Consider the following 17,500-nt stretch of genomic DNA (forward strand, 5'->3'; position numbering starts at 1 on the left):
ATTATCATTATTATTGTTATTATTATTATTATCATTGTTATTATCATTGTTATTATTATTATTATTATTATTATCATTATTATTATTATTTTTATTATTATTATCGCCGTTATTATCATCATTATTATCATATATGTGTTTGGAGGGGGGACTGCACTTGCAAGATTGTGTGTCATCGAGGTGGAAAGAAAATATAAGGATATAATGAGTACTAAATTATACAACACGAGTATCATTTAAGAAGGATCTTCTCAAAAATGTTCTACTATACCATGAGACAACGACCTCAACCTTCCTTCATTAACCGCATAAAGAAGAGGAAAAATATGTCATTACACTGTGTCTTACGTCTTTTATGTATTACCTTTCTGTAAAAAGAGGAAAATAAAGAAAAATACGAAGTCACTTTTCTTCATCCTCCCAATTTTTAAAAGATAAATCTACTCATCAAATTGTGCTACCATCTCCTGGACTACTAATGATAGAGGTTTTTAGTTGCACAATCTACAGAGTGAAAGGAAATGATTGGTACTGTATGGTTCAAATTGCTCCATCATTCACTCATGGTGTTATTAATAGATTTTTTTTTTTTAAGTAAATGTATGGGAGTTATCTTAAGGCAGATGAAAGAACAAGCTCTAGGAAATACTCCATTCACTTATTTTTCTATCAGCGCCATCTTTGGAAATCACACTCAAAACGTGTAACAAAACATTTCCATTTTACGTGAAGAAAATACACAGCAAAATGTCGTCATATTTTCATGGTTATATAGATTCTTTGCATAATCAATGTTCCTATGCATTAAAAGAACAAAACCCTAAAACATTATATGCCATTAAACAATTCCTCCCACGTCACATCTGAGCTCATTTTTTTGTCTCGCTTTTCAGTTCGCTCTCTGACGGATATTTCCTCGCAAACATAATAGCCTTCACTGAGTACGAACAAATATAATCTTATTTGCTATTTTGTTCTGCCATCAAATATTCTTCGTAACAATAAGTATTTTCCAAAGGGTACACACGCTTCCAAATACTTTCATCGATCTGATCTAAATTTACTGCACATCTCTACAATCACGAACCATCTACTGATATATCTGCTAGAATTTGGTTACTTGAAGCTTTGTTAATAGATCTTTTTTATATGACAAGCGTTTCATTCATAGCCTGCACGTGGCTACACTGAATAAAGGAACTTCAAATCGAGTCCATATTTCTTACACTCACTAGTTTCTTCAGCATAGTAATAAAAGAAAAGCCTGAATCGTGAGTGTGGTGGTCTTATCTCAAGCTTTTTCACATAATTTCCTTCACATGTAAATATTCCTCGAGGGTACAGACACTATGATTCTCCTAGCAGTGTAAAAGGAAAAAATAAATACAAGAAATGATAGTTATTAAAGTGGTCTTATTTTCAATCTTTCTTCCACTCTTACCTTGATTTATAAATATTCTACCATGGCACAGGCACTCAGTCACTACGGAACATTAAATAAAGATTAGACAAACTTAAGGATGAGAGTGACGCCTGATGGCTTCTTGCAGCTTTCCTCATGTTCTTATGTTATTCCCCATGTTATCGTTTCTTAAGGGACACATAGAGATATTGAAATGCAAGAAAAAGATAAAACAGGTCCATATTATTTTTCTCTTGCGTAAATATTCTGAAAGGGAACGCAATAATAATTTCTCCAGTGTAGCCGAATGAATATCAAATACACACAAATCCCAGTCCTGAATGGCTCGAGCGGATTGTGGCAGGGAACAGAGCTGAGTCCTGTGTCCTCGTGCAGGCTGAGTGTCTTCCATTAGCTTTGTAATGTGGAGCACCGCCAAGCCCAGGGAAGGAGGGAGAGAGGGAGGCACGTGGCTATCTTTCACTCACTCCCCGTCACTGTGCTCTTGTTGAAGCGATCACATCTACTCTCGTTTCACTATTCATCTTACCAATGTTCTTAAACTCTTTCCACTCATCATTTTTCGATCTAATCACACGCGTACTACTTACACCCACATAGCTTTTCGCTTTACTCATTTTGATTTCTGTTACGAACAAATCCAAATTCATTCCACGATTACTTTTTTTTTTTTTTCACCTTCTATATTTATGAAGCAATTGCATTTACACAACGGTAGTTTCTTAAATATGCTTAGATGATTTTTTCTATCTTCATATATAGTTATTTCTGAAGCAATCCCACGCAATGAACGTTGTCTATGTGTTTGTCTGTTTTATTTACCTGACTGCCTATAAATTTTGAAGCAATTACACTCACCTCTCTCTCTCTCTCTCTCTCTCTCTCTCTCTCTCTCTCTCGAACAACTCTTTATATAACAAAATTTGAAGGCACCACGTATATAAAAGAACAATCATACCCTTTTCATGCCAGCGTTAAACTAGTGGCACTATTTTTTTTCACTCCTTTATCTACTAACGGAAGTAATAACACTTTTGTTTATTAATTTCCGGAGAAACAAATGGTAGATAACTTACTCTTTTTTTTAAATTTCGAGTCTTAACCCACGCATCCTACATCACACCCACGATACCTTTGTTTTCTCACCTCTTCCTCGATTTTCTACCGTATGAATTTCCCTCACGCTTCAGAAGGTAATGCACAGACGGGAAAATGTGGAAAAAATTGAAAGGAAAAAAAAGAAACACAAAAAGAGCTGGTGATTCGGGAGTGAAATCTGATTACCCGCCTGAAAAAAATGCGTGACGTCCCATATTACTTTTACGATGCATTAATTGCGTAATGATTTTCCACCAAAACATATTCGTCACAGCAAATAGAAGGGGAGAGATAATGTCATATACTTTAATAGCTATCGACTATTTTCATGATTTTTACAGCAATGGGAAACAAATTAACGGAAAGTAGAACAATACAGAGACTGAGGCACCAGTAGCAGTAGCAGTAGTAGTAGTAGTAGTAGTAGTAGTAGTAGTAGTAGTAGTAGTAGTAGTAGTAAGAAAAATAGTAGTAATAGCAGTAACAACACAATAGTAATGATAGATAATAGAATGGAAAAAATAAAATCAACATCAATCACCACCACCACCACACCACCACCACAACCACCACCCAGACAAAGCTACACACCGCTACAATCTTTTTTAAGAGACTTCGTGCTGGGCTCCAAATTCCTCTAAAGCTTCTACTTCAGGACATTCTCACTTCTTCAGTGTGTGAGGTGCTTAATTTTCACCACTTCCTTTAACTGGCGTGGTTTTCAGGACACAACCTTTAACAACAACCTTTATTCTTACCAGAGAGAGAGAGAGAGAGAGAGAGACGAGGCGAGACTATGAATGAGAAATATTGTGCATGAAAAGGAGCCAGTGGTGAAAGACTACGTAATAGTGAGATGAAATATGAATGGGAATAAATAAATGATAATGATGATGATGATGATGATGATGATGATGATGAAGAACCAAGTTAATGAAGAAAAAAAAACTGAAGAAAGATGGTTGGGAAGAGGAGAAATGTTGAGAGGGAAGAAGAGGGAGAAAAGGAGGAGGAGGAAGAGGAGGAGGAGGAGGAGGAGGAGGAGGAGGAGGAGGAGGAGGTGAACAATAAGGACAATAAAAATAAGAACAGAAGACGAACAAGCGGAGGGAATGTGAAGAGGAGAATAATAAAGAAAGAAAAGAAAAAAGAGAAAGTAATAACAGAAATGGAGGAGGAGGAGGAGGAGGAGGAGGAGGTAAGGTTAGGTTAGGTTAGATTAGATTAATATTAGAAATGGAGGAGGAGGAGGAGAAGGAGGAGAAGGAAGAGGAGTGGGAAGGGAGAGGAGGAAAAGTAAGAGGAGGAAGAAGAGAAAGAGGAGAAATAGAAGGAATAGGAAGAGGAGGAGGAGGAGGAGGAGGAGGAGGAGGAGGAGGAGGAGGAGGAGGAGGAGGAGGAGGAGGAGGAGGAGGAGGAGGAGGAGGAGGAGGAGGAAATCGAGATCAGAAGCCAAGGGAATAAAGCAATGTTGGATAGAGAGTGAGAATTAATATAGTAACTTTTAATTCGGGATTCAAAGTGATACGTGGGTGTTATTAACAGATGTGTCACCTCTCTCTCTCTCTCTCTCTCTCTCTCTCTCTCTCTCTCTCTCTCTCTCTCTCTCTCTCTCTCTCTCTCTCTCTCTCTCTCTCTCTCTCTCACACACACACACACACACACACACACACACACACACAAACACACTGCTACGAAGATACCAAGATAGAGAGAGAGAGAGAGAGAGAGAGAGAGAGAGAGAGAGAGAGAGAGAGAGAGAGAGAGAGAGAGAGAGAGAGAGAGATTAAGTTTCACGCGGGCCAACAATTAAGGTGATTGCTCCACCGTACCGCCACCTGTCACTGTCTGGCCAAGCGTACGCCGAGAGCAGCCAGTGGTTAGTGGGAGGGGCCGGAGGTGCGGTTGGAGGAGATAGCCGGCCAGGAACATGGAAGAACTGAGGCAATCACGCGCACACAAAGTTACATCCACGAAACTTCCTTTGGTACACTTGTCTCTCTTCTTTTATGTGGAATAATTTCTGAAGCAGGAAAACGTACCATGATCTATGCTTTACCGTCCTTATCTCCACCTCTTCCTCCTCCTTCTCCTTCTCTTCCTGTTCCTTTCCCTCCTTCAGTTCCGTTACCTTATTTCTGATATGAAAGAAGGCAACTGGAGAGGAGAAAGCAATAAATACTCCCTAAATAAGCTTGGAGCCAATACAGACCCGATGAATTTAGGATTAAGTTAAGGACAACAAAAAATCAGATTAAAAAACGCACAAACAAGGCGCCAAAACCAACCTAACCTAACCTAACGTAACCAAACCGTAGAAAAATTAATAAAGGAATAAATACATAAGGCGGCGGCGTAGTGGATAAGGGGGTGAACATAGGATCGGGCAGATATCCACGCGTAGGTTCGTAATCCCACCATGTACCGCCTTGAACCTATACCATTTGTCGAGTTGTTTAAAGTTACCTACATATCATATATTTGGGTGGTGATATGGGCCCTAATATGGGTACCACTGTAACTACTGTAAATAAAACTGCCTGGGCCGCTAATGTGTGGAAGCTTAACAGCGCTTCCAATACTCTTCAAGTATACTTACAGGCGCTATAGGCCAGGAAATAAGAAAAGAAGACTAATAATAGCGAGTAATGACGCAGCTTAATGACAAAATACAAGGAAACACATAAGAAAAGAGCTATATAAAAAGAATTGTAAGAAACTATCAATCCTACACGTGCCCGTCATTCCCTGTACCTCACTATATTTGGTCCCGACAAATGAGACAAGACAAATAAGAAAGATAAGTAAAGTCAATGGCCAGGTTAGATCTATTTATATTACTTATCTTCAACTATTGTGTCTTTAATTTACTGAACGTTGAGGCAAAATTTCCTGTTTTTCTACCAACATAATAAAACACCTTCCTTAACCCCTTCAGTACCATGACGCGTTTCAATATTCATTCTGGTTACTATTTGATGATTTTGTGGCCATTAATCTTCTGACCTCCGTAGACCCTTTCTAATGTCAAAAAACGGTCCAATCATACCCAAAACTCAAGGTAAAAATGTGTCGCAATAGACTGTAGAGGTTAAGACACGCATTTCATATTAATACAAGTCTCTCTCTCTCTCTCTCTCTCTCTCTCTCTCTCTCTCTCTCTCTCTCTCTCTCTCTCTCTCTCTCTCTAACATAGGATATTGTACCGCCAACGCTTGACTGTGGGAGAGAAACATTAATTCTTGTCGTTCCGTCACTTGTTTTCTTATCCTTTACCTACTTTTCTTCGTATTTATTCTTATTTTTTTCTCCTTAACTGGCTTCTATTTTTATCATATTCTTACCTGTCTCCTTTCTTTGTCTATTTTCTGTCGTTATTGTTCATTTTCGTTGACTTTTATCCTCCTCTTTTTCCTCCTCCTCTGTCTCTGCCTGCTCCTCCTCCTCCTCCTCCTTCTCCACGTACTCCACACTACTTCTCTTTCCTCATCACATGTTTAGTGACAATGTGATGAACTGATTTCTCATTAATGTTATACCAGTACATTAAAATCCACCAATGTTTCATCTGTTCTTTCGATTTTCTTACATTCTTACTCCTCCTCCTCCTCCTCCTCCTCCTCCTCCTCCTCCTCCTCCTCCTTCTTCTTCTTCTTCTTCTTTTCTTTTCTTTTCTTCTTCTTCTTCTCCTCCTCCTCCTCCTCTACTTCTGAGAGTTCCTTTCACTGCTGACGTCACAAGGGAGATAAAAAAAAGATGGAATGAAGGATGGACAGGAAAAAAGTGAGAGAGAGAGAGAGAGAGAGAGAGAGAGAGAGAGAGAGAGAGAGAGAGAGAGAGAGAGAGAGAGAGAGAGAATGATTATTTTTCTATTATTTAAGACGGAAAACCGGCCAAAAACAACAAAAGCTGCAATAAAAAGTGAAGCCTACTCTGGTGCCAATCCCTGAAAAGGATTAAAAGAGTTAGCAAAAGAATGAAATAAATGTTTTGAAATCTCCCTCTTGAATGAGTTCAGGTCACAGGTAGATGGAAATACAGAAACAGGCAGCGAGTTTTAGAGTTTACTAGAGAAAGAATGAAAGGTCTAGAGTATACTGGTTAACTCTTACATTAAAAAGGTGAATAAAATAGGGGTTAGAGAAAAAAAAAAAACAAGTGTTGTGCAGCGAGGCAGTGGCAGGAGGGGGACACATTTAGTTAGTAAGATCAGATGAGCAGCTGACATGAAAAGAGCCGGAAAAGCTAACAAGAGATGTAATGTTACTACGATAATCTTACACGTCTTGCGAAAAACTTGTCCGCGTCTCTTAAAAGACGTGAAAAGGGTATTTTGGGTACCTCCTTTTGAAATCCCACCTGTTAGTGAGCCGTTACCAGAGTGTAAGCCCTTTCTACACTCTGACCGTGGTCAGGATTCGAACACGTGTACTTGCAGATCTACGGCTTGTAAAGTGGTACATGTTTAAGAATATTCCTATTGAGGATAGATTCATAAGCTTTAAATAAGCAGATATTAAAGCAATAAGACGGATTATAACAGTCACCATTTTAGGAATAGGCTGAATGTAAGCAAACATCCAGCAAGAAGGAGACGTAGAAGCCAGTACATAGAGTTGAATGAGTGTGACTATAGGCAAGGTGCAAGCATGGAGGCCTCGTTCCTGCGAACAATAAGCGGGACCCCATCAAGACCATAAACCTTCTTTAGGTTTAGGCAACCAAAAAAAACATGGAAAAGCAAAATTGCGAAGGATTTTAATATTCACATGAAGTAGTTAGTCACAGGGAGCAAGCCAGGAATTGTCCAAGGCAGAGTTTTCAGCAAATGTTTTAGAGAAGAGTTCACCTTTGGAATCAGAAGAGATGGCAGTAGTGGCATTAGAATTGAAATAAAGGAAGGAAAGATGAAGAAATAATTCATGATTATTATTATTGTACTGACAATATAATAAAAAAATAATAATAACAATAACAATAATAATAATAATAATAATAATAATAATAATAATAATAATAATAATAATAATAATAATAATAATAATAACAATAATAACAATAATAGTAATAAGAATAATTATAAACATTTTTATTATTTTTATTATTATTATTATTAGCCCTCCCGTGGTATCTGATCCAGCACAAAGACAGAAGCTCTTCTACCTTTCATAAGACTCTTAAAGTCCACCAAGGGACATTAGCTGCAGCCAACAACATCATAATAACCAATGCAGCACACCACCACCATCACCATCACCACCACCGCCATCGCCACCACCACCACCACCATCACCTCTATCTCCTCCTCCTCCTCCTCCTCCTTTTATTTCTCTCTCTCTCTCTCTCTCTCTCTCTCTCTCTCTCTCTCTCTCTCTCTCTCTCTCTCTCTCTTCCTTGTGTTCCTTCACCTTATCAGTTAATTCCCCCTTCTTCCTTCCTCTACTTTTTCGTCTACCTCTTGTTCTTCGTTTCCTTTTATAATTACTTATCCCTATTCTTCTTCCTTCCTTTTCTATTTATCTCGTTTTCCTCGTTTTCTTTCATTTTCCTCTCCATCTTCTTTCTCTTTTTCACCATTTTTCTCCTCTTCTTCGCCACTAGATAGATAGATAAATAGATAGATAGACAGACAGATAGATAGATAGACAGATAGATAGATAAATATATAGACAGATAGATAGATCGATAGATACAAAAAGCAAACACAGATAATCTCTTCTGCCTTGGTGTGGGAAAAAGACAGGTGGGTCACAGGAGGTACGAGAGGAGGAGGAGGAGGAGGAGGAGGAGGAGGAGGAGGAGGAGGAGGAGGAGGAGGAGGAGGAGGAGGAGGAGGAGGAGGAGAAGAAGGAGGAGGAGGAAAAAAAATCACATATGACTCCATTGGCGGGAAATCGATCGGAGTAGTGACGTCATCCTCTTACATGATGGTGATATGCAGAGAGAGAGAGAGAGAGAGAGAGAGAGAGAGAGAGAGAGAGAGAGAGAGAGAGAGAGAGAGAGAGAGAGAGACAGAGAGAGAGATACACACAGGCAACTCTCGCGAACAAACAAAAAAGTATCCGTCTCACCACACAACGCCATGAAAGGGACACAAAAGCACTTGCAGCAGATCAAACCTTTTCAGAAACTTTTTTTTTCATGTGCATTTTTTTTTTTTTTTAGTTTTGAAAATGTTCCACACACAAAAAAAAAAAAAAAAAACTAGGATTACTTCAGTCTGTTTTAATATATACAATCCATCTGTCTGTCTATTTATTGATCCATCTATCTATCTAGTTCGTTTTTAATGAACAAAAATGATAAAATGTACCCAAACTTGCAGGTCGTGTGTTTCTCTATACGTCTCTGTCTATCTATCTATTGATCTATTTAGTTCATTTCATTTTGAGTAAGATAATACAATTTCAGAGTTGAGTCAATAAGGAGCTTTAAAAGAAGGTTAGATAAGTTCATGGATGGGGATGATAGATTGAATTAGGTAGCTTAAACACACTGGGACTGCCTCGTATATGCCTGGCGGTCTCTTGCAGCTTCCCTTTTTTTTTATGTTCTTATGTTCTTATTATGTTGAAGCACATTCATATTAGATACGTTTTCTTTTATTCTATCAGTTTTCAAAATGATCCTTAGAAAACCACTAGTACCTCCATCTATACTCGTACATTCATCCATGTAAACATCTATCAAATTAGTTTGTTACTTAGTTCGATTAACCCCTTCAGTACCTTGACACGTCTTCATATTTATTCTGGTTAGTATCTGGTGATTTTGTACAGCTTCAGAAACTCATGTGGGGATTAAAATAGTGAGGACTCTGGACCATTAATCTTCTGAACTGCATAGAACCTTGCTGGTATAAATAAAACCGTCTAATCGCATCCAAAACTCATGGTAAAATTGCGTCCCAGTATTGAAGGGGTTAACTGCAATAAAACAGCTTTACGCTACCTACATAACATTACAGTAAATAAAACAAGATTCGTCCTTGTCCAAGTAAAGAAAAAAAAGACTATTAGCTTCAAGTCAAGATCTTCAAAAATATACGAAAAATTTTGTAACCAGCGAAACCAACACACATTTACTAAAAAAATCCAACCATATTCACATATTTTCTCTACACCACCTTATTCCACCACACTCCACTCATTGTAACACCACCACTATTGTCACGCATTGTCTCTACAGGTCTTCATCACATAGGAATTCTCTATAGATTAACTACACCAATATCACTAAATTCACAGCTTTTCTCTACACCGTCTTATTCCACCATACTCGACAAATTAAAACAGCTCTAATATTGTCACAGATCCTCTTTACACTATCTCAGTCTCCCATGCTTACGTCTCTCTTTGGTTTCCGGCAGCCGAGGACATGACGGGCGAGGCGGTGGGCCAGTACCTGCGAGCACACCCCGAGTTTCTGGAGTCGTGGCTCATGGAACAAGTGGAGCTGGAGACGTTGGAGAGATGGATGATTCGACGCACTCAACGAGACAAACAGAAAAGCTTGGAGAATGATACTAACGGTGAGTAGAAGAGTGAAAATGTTATCTTTCATTGCTCCCGTCTCTCTCTCTCTCTCTCTCTCTCTCTCTCTCTCTCTCTCTCTCTCTCTCTCTGAATAGTGTAATATTAAATGTGTCACATTCTCAGATATGGAAGAACATCATATTCTACGAAGGAAATTTACATTCACTCTACCGTTCAAGTATTCCTTATGACGTCAGCTCGACCGAATACCTGAATCAAGCTTGGTGGATATGAAGCAAAGCGTAGGTGTAGGAAGGAGGAGATGAAGGGAGAGGAAAGAGGAAGGGTGAACGCTGATTGGGGGAGCTGGGAGGGGTGGAGGGTTTGAAGGGGAGGTTAGTAGTAGTAGGAGCCAGTGGGAGAGGGAAGGAGCGGTTGGTTGGCGCATGGAGACACGTAATTATAGCTAGCGCAGTTTGTGTAATTGTATCCTAAGTAAGTAATGATCTGTTATCTTCAAATTGTTATAATGAAAACACAGTATTGAATCAACAGAGCATGAGAACCATTATCTTGTGTATGTAATAAGTAAAACTAACTCTGACTGGCAATGGTACTTATGATTTAATTTCAGCAATTCTAGATAACTTTACGTATCAAAAATTATGATACAAGCATTAAAAACATTAGATATTTGATGACACTTTTTGCTGTGAATGTCATCTTTATAATCATTGTCAAGGTTTTATACCAGAGAAGAATACGTAGCAGTCCATGTGTTAACAATAAACCAGGCACTTGATCTATGATGAGGTGTGTCACGTTTCCTGCAAATCTCACTAACGAAACTAATCTTGTCCAGTGGGTCTTTCCCAACACATATTGCCACAACCACTGCCTTCTATTTCCTTCCATCCACCCTCCCTCCGTCCATCACCCCAACCACCGTCTTCCTCTCTATTACTCTCATTTCTATTAGCGTTATTACATTGCATCTTCAGTCAAAATCACATCATTATGAATAAAAGTAATGTAATACATCTTTAGTTTCTTGCCTATTCGTGTTGCCCTATTTGTGGTTTGTATTTGTATTTTCTAGTTTTGTTTCATGCTGTAACTTGCATAAAATGGATATTTTCTTTTATTCCAACATTTCATTTACTTTTTTTTCCTTATTTCCAAGGTTATAACTCTAGCCGTTCATTTTCATATATTCATTTTGGAGGTCAGACCTTTATTTTTCACCATCTATTTACGCCCAAAACATGAAAAAATAAAAATCCTTCTCGTTAACTACACTGAGCCTTCCGCTAACGATGTTTTTGCCGCGCCCATCATCCTCTCATAATAACCCAAGGAAATTCACATCAATCACCATTCGCTTGCATCACCACCTACCTTGCTACATTTCTCTCACTCCCATCCGATACCATTCCTACCAACCACTCTCCTTAATCACCAGCTACCACACTTCACCTTTCCGTTATCCTTACTCTTCTATCCTTTCCATTTACACCATCCACGCCATCCCTGCTAAACTCCTCCTAATCTCCCAGCTCACGCCTCTAATTACCTCGGTCATCTATTCCTACTCTTCAGATCGACAAGATGCTTCAAATCCACCCCGTTAATGAAATGAGATTCCTTGTTGGGTTTCTCGTCCAGAAGAGCCAAACAGCACTGGTAGTACATATTTTCCCATTAATCTGTGATAATTTCAGCATAACATGGAAGTAATGTGTGGGAAATAGAAGCAAAGAAAAATGGTATCCTTCATATATGCTATTCCTCCTTAAATTTGGCTACGTTAGAGAGGTAGATTGACTTAATAATTCACGTACATGAGAGACTACACTACTCGTATGTCAGTTAGAGAAAAAGGTAAAGAGGGAAAGACTATGATGATTTGGGCAGGAGGGAGGAGGAGTGTGTGGGGAGAGGTGGATGCTAAACATGGATCTACGCGACTAAGGAAAGAGACGAAGACCAGAGAGAATGCACTGAGAGACATGTTTGCAATGAGTGTGACTGAGGAAAGAGCAGAAGACCGAGCATGTTGGAGAAGGCTGATCTGATGTGGCAACCAGTAAAGGAAACATTCGGAAAAAAAAAAAAAGTATCGACGTGTTCCTCATACGGAGAAATGTAACAAGAATTAAGGTTTGAATTGATAGACTCTTGGGAAAATAAGAAATTAGGAATGATTTAGACACTCGTTCAAAGTCTCTCATTGATCCTGACACAGTTACCAAATCAAATCTTAATTTTCTGCGTCTTCTGCTACACAAATCATTCACTTGTCTTTTTTTTAGTGCATCAATGAGTCTTCTCTTTCGTCCTACTCTCTCCTTCCTGCCAGGTGGGTTTATTTCAAGCATTTTCTTCCATGCACACGGACAAGCAACTACCGTCACGTTTCTCTAAAGCTCAAGTGGCGAAGTACGTGTTACAGTTTGTCCTGCTAATGTGTTTATAATTTTGTCCAGCTTCGTCACTGGCTATTTCTATTAAGAACAGGAAGTAGGAAAAAATGGAGAGACAACTTTAATTCAACTTTTCAGGTGAATATTTTCCTAATAGTGATTTCTTGCAAAAAAAAAATACTCTGACCATTTTGATTAGCTCGAGAAGAAGCCATGGCAGTCAGAGGGTTAGGAGAATTTTTAATCATCTTTTCGTGAACGACAAACTACAACTAATAATATATTTTCTGGCACCGTTGTCAGCATCGATCCTTAGTTCTTATTACTCCAGAATTTGCAGACCCGTTGCTTACTCCCAGCATGCAGCTGCCGGAGAAGGAGCGCGGCAAAAACATGAAAGGTTACATTTACATCAACTAGTCTTTCTTGGCTCGGGTTCAAAGATGACTTTAGTAAATACAAAAGATTATTCATTGTTTATCCAAAGAAAAGTGGTACAACGAAGAAAATTATTAAACGAAAGACACACACACACACACACACACACACACACACACACACACACACACACACACACACACACACACACACACACACACACACGTACTCACAAATAGTAATAATAAATTTATGAATAAACAGTTACTGAGGTGAAATAAAAAGCAACAGGTAAAAATATCACAGAATGAAATTAAAAGAAGAGAGAAAAATAGCATAATGAAGTAAAACACAATCTCTCTCTCTCTCTCTCTCTCTCTCTCTCTCTCTCTCTCTCTCTCTCTCTCTCTCTCTCTCTCTCTCTCTCTGGTACCCTGTAACACATCTTTCCATCGATATCTCTCCTTACTGAATCTTTCCCTTCTTTCATTTTATTTTACGATATTTGAAACGTCTGTCCACTCCGTCACCTCCATCGTCTCACCTCTTCACTCACGCAGCGTGTCTTTCCTCACAACACACCAGGCTCCCTTTGTCCCTCTCTCGCTCTCTACGTAATTTGCATACATACTAATAACATGACAGCCGTACACTAATCGTTTTACTATTCTTCTCTATTAATAAAACCACAATGGAGATATACTTTAAGCCAATACGTAGGCCAAAACACACGTACAAGCACACGCACAAGCACGCTACATGAGGCAAACGCAACATAGCCGAAGGGGAAACAAGGAGTATACGTGTAGACACACACACACACACACACACACACACACACACACACACACACACACACACTCTCTCTCTCTCTCTCTCTCTCTCTCTCTCTCTCTCTCTCTCTCTCTCTCTCTCTCTCTCTCTCTCTCTCTTACACAATCACAGAGGATTCACACCAGAGCCATGCATTTGTTCCACGGTGAAAGAGACAAGAGAGGGAGAGGGAGCTGATAGGTAGAGTGAAGCTCGTGGATGAATGATGCCATGGGGGTCGAGACGCAGTGACAGGGGAAGGGAACCAGGAATACACAGAAGGAGGAAATACCATGACACTTATTGATTTGTGAGGGATGTATATCAAGCCTATAGGAGAACATGATGCAATGGAGGAGGAGAAGGAGGAAGGACAAATAAAATCACAGGCACAAAACGGCAACAAACCTATATTGCATTTGTGCTGGGAGTAAGATGCAAAGGAGATGGAGGAGGAGGAGGAGGACTGCAAAAGAATGAAAAGGAAAATAAAGAAATCAGCAGATCTTTTTGTCCTTTTGAAATGTTTGCTGAAGAAAAATGATAACGTCTAAACTAGGAGAGAGAGAGAGAGAGAGAGAGAGAGAGAGAGAGAGAGAGAGAGAGAGAGAGAGAGAGAGAGAGAGAGAGAGAGAGAGAGAGAGAGAGAGAGAGAACCGTTCCAGCGAAATAAAAACGAATATAGTATTATCCAATTATAATTTTCGTAGAAGATGCCAAGTAATCCAATAAATAGAATGACTTACGTTCAGAGCAAAGTAAAATAACACAATAATAATAATAATAATAATAATAATAATAATAATAATAATAATAATAATAGTACTAGTAGTAGTAGTAGTAGTAGTCGTAGTCCTCTCTCTCTCTCTCTCTCTCTCTCTCTCTCTCTCTCTCTCTCTCTCTCTCTCTCTCTCTTCCTGATGCCTCATTCTTCCCTTTCTTGGCACTGCCCATCTCTCTCCCTCTCACTTCCTTCCTCTTTCTTGGTTTCCTCTCCCTTCAATAGCTTCATCAGATTTCCTCATTCTATTCTTCCTCTCCTTCTTCTTCTGTTCCTTCTTCTTCTCTTCCTCCACCTTCTTCTCTTCTTCTTTTTGTTCTTGTTTTGTTCTTCTTCTTCTTCTTCTTCTTCTTCTTCTTCTTCTTCTTCTTCTTCTTCTTCTTCTTCTTCTTCTGTTTCTCTTCCTCCTCCTCTTCCTCCTCCTCCATATTATAAGGTAATAATCAAATGAAAGAAAGGTGATAGAAAGATAAAACGAAAATAATAAAATATAAAGAAGTAAAGAAGACTTAAGAAAATGTCATGAGAGGAGGAGGAGGAAAGAGGTGAGAAGAAGAGGTATAAAGCTGAAAATAGTCATCATTTTTTCAAGAGGATGTTGTGTGTGTGTGTGTGTGTGTGTGTGTGTGTGTGTGTGTGTGTGTGTGTGTTTGTTTGTCTCGTATCAGAATTTTCATCGATTAAATATCAGACATTTTCAATAGTGTTTCTTTTCTTATATATTCTTTTTCCCAATGGGTACGAAAAGAGGGAGCGGCGCGCCACGTCGACCCTCATGGAAAAAAAAGATAAATAAATGCACACACACACACACACACACACACACACACACACACACACACACACACACACACACACACACACACACACATGATTACACATTAGTACAAGCAAACCTTTCACCTTTCTCTGGTAAACTCTGGAACTCCCTACCTGCTTCTGTATTTCCACCTTCCTACGACTTGATTTCTTTTAAGAGAGAGGTGTCAAAACATTTGTCCCAGGCTTTCGGCTAATTCTTTCAAATCTTTTAAGGAAACTGCAGTTCCAGTGGGTCTTTTTTCTAATATTTTGTTGCTCTTGGCAGTCCTCTCTCTCTCTCTCTTGCATCAAAAAAAAAAGTTGTAGGGTTCCTAATCTGCTGCTGTTCCTTCATCTTTTGTGTACCTTTTATGGACAATCTCCTTCTTCCCAAATCCGACAGGACACACATCACTCCTCCTTAAGATTTAAAAGGACAATCTTTCATGTGGGACCTTCAAACTTTCCTCATTAAACGCCAAAACACTCTCTCTCTCTCTCTCTCTCTCTCTCTCTCTCTCTCTCTCTCTCTTTCTTTAGCACCTTATCCTTCAACTTGCCTGCCAGTCTTTCTCTTTGTCTTCGCTCACACACACACACACACACACACACACACACACACACACACACACACACACACACACACACACACACACACACGATCTTCTGCTTGCCTTCGTCACCCTCACACGAAAACAAAGATGAGAAACTTTAAGCGAAAATATTTACGACAGTTTTCTGGATTTCCCTTGTCACTGCTTTCCCTTTTTTTTCTTTTCTTCAGTGTTTGTGCCTTTCTTTTTCGTTCTGCGTGGATGGTGACGAAAGAAAGGTGTTTTATAAAGTGGTGTCTCTAATTTCTGAAACATATGCTCACCTGTGTGTTTGTGTGTGTGTGTGTGTGTGTGTGTGTGTGTGTGTGTGTCTCTCTCTCTCTCTCTCTCTCTCTCTCTCTCTCTCTCTCTCTCTCTCTCTCTCGATCTACATTTTCAGTCATGACTTCGCATTTCTATCATCATTATCAACACAACCACCATCACAACCACTACTGTCACTATCACACTTCCTTATCACACACGCCTTCCTTCCACCACCACCACCACCACCACTACACCACCGACACCTCAGATTCTCTTGTTCCCCTCACCACCCTTACTCTCTCGCTGCCCTTCCACAACTCCTTCCCTTCCCTTCCCTTTTTTATTCTGTCTAGTTTCCCACTTTCCCACTTTCTCTTTGTGGCAGCCATCATCTTATTCTGCACCATTTCCTAACACACACACACACACACACACACACACACTCAGTCTCTCTCTCTTAGAATGTGTTAGAGAGAGAGAGAGAGAGAGAGAGAGAGAGAGAGGTGGCGGTGAGCGGTGAGAGGTGTACTATACGTGGTGGTAATGAAGTGTTCTGTAAACACCTATATAAATGCAAGAAAGAAGTTTATCATCACCATATAGACTCGCCAACATCATAGCCACTCATGACACACCTACACGTTACCCTAATTTCTTGACTTGATTTATTTTTATCCTTGTGTGTGTGTGTGTGTGTGTTTTCATTTATACCATGTGGTCTTTTCACGGGAATTTATGGGCTAAAGGCGATACTTTTTGGGGTACCTCCTATCTCAAAACCCACCCGCTAGGAAACCATTGTCCGGAGTGAGGAAGCCCAACCTACACTCAGACCGTGGACAGGATTCGAACCCGTGCGCTTGGAGACCACTCGGACCCCAAAGCACGCATGGTTCCACTGTGCTGTTGTTTCGTGATTTCCGTTTTCGTTTTCGTCTGTTATATTCTTGCTGTTCTTCTTTGCTTTCTACTTTTTGCTGCCTTTCTTTTTTTGTTTTGTTCTTTCTTTTGCGGTTTTGATGTCATAAGCTCTGTTTTTATCTTTTCATTTTTCCTGTCATTGTTGTTTCGTCACTCTTTTAATTTGCAATATTTACTCTTAGGTACAAAAAAAAAAAAGCTTCATTAATGTAAGTGTTCTACTTTTGCCCTTCGTCTGCTTCTCTTGTGCAGGAAAAAGAAAATAATGTACGTATGTATGTCCTTCCCACGCACCAACTTTCGGCTGATGAGCAAGGAGGGAGAGCAGCTCAAGAGTGACACACACACACACACACACACACACACACACACACACACACACACACACACACACACACACACACACACACACACACACACACACACGTCAAGAGGTTAGGAAAAAAAATATCAGTCGACGCTAAAAGATTAATGAGCACAGGAACACAGCACCTGTCTTCCCTATTACCTATTTTCTTACCTCGTAT

At 39.5% G+C, this 17,500-nt stretch overlaps 1 protein-coding gene across 1 annotated transcript in view; it reads left to right on the forward strand.

Moving 5' to 3' along the window:
• LOC123504587 (probable 3',5'-cyclic phosphodiesterase pde-5) overlaps positions 1-17,500 on the forward strand; it is a 219,726-nt gene that overhangs the window by 155,338 nt on the left and 46,888 nt on the right. Inside the window, 1 exon segment of the mRNA XM_045255234.1 lies at positions 9,891-10,052. Within this exon segment, the coding sequence (XP_045111169.1) occupies positions 9,891-10,052 (162 nt within the window).

The sequence above is a fragment of the Portunus trituberculatus genome, chromosome 16 (assembly GCF_017591435.1).
Source record: "Portunus trituberculatus isolate SZX2019 chromosome 16, ASM1759143v1, whole genome shotgun sequence".
Classification (NCBI taxonomy): Eukaryota; Metazoa; Arthropoda; class Malacostraca; order Decapoda; family Portunidae; genus Portunus; species Portunus trituberculatus.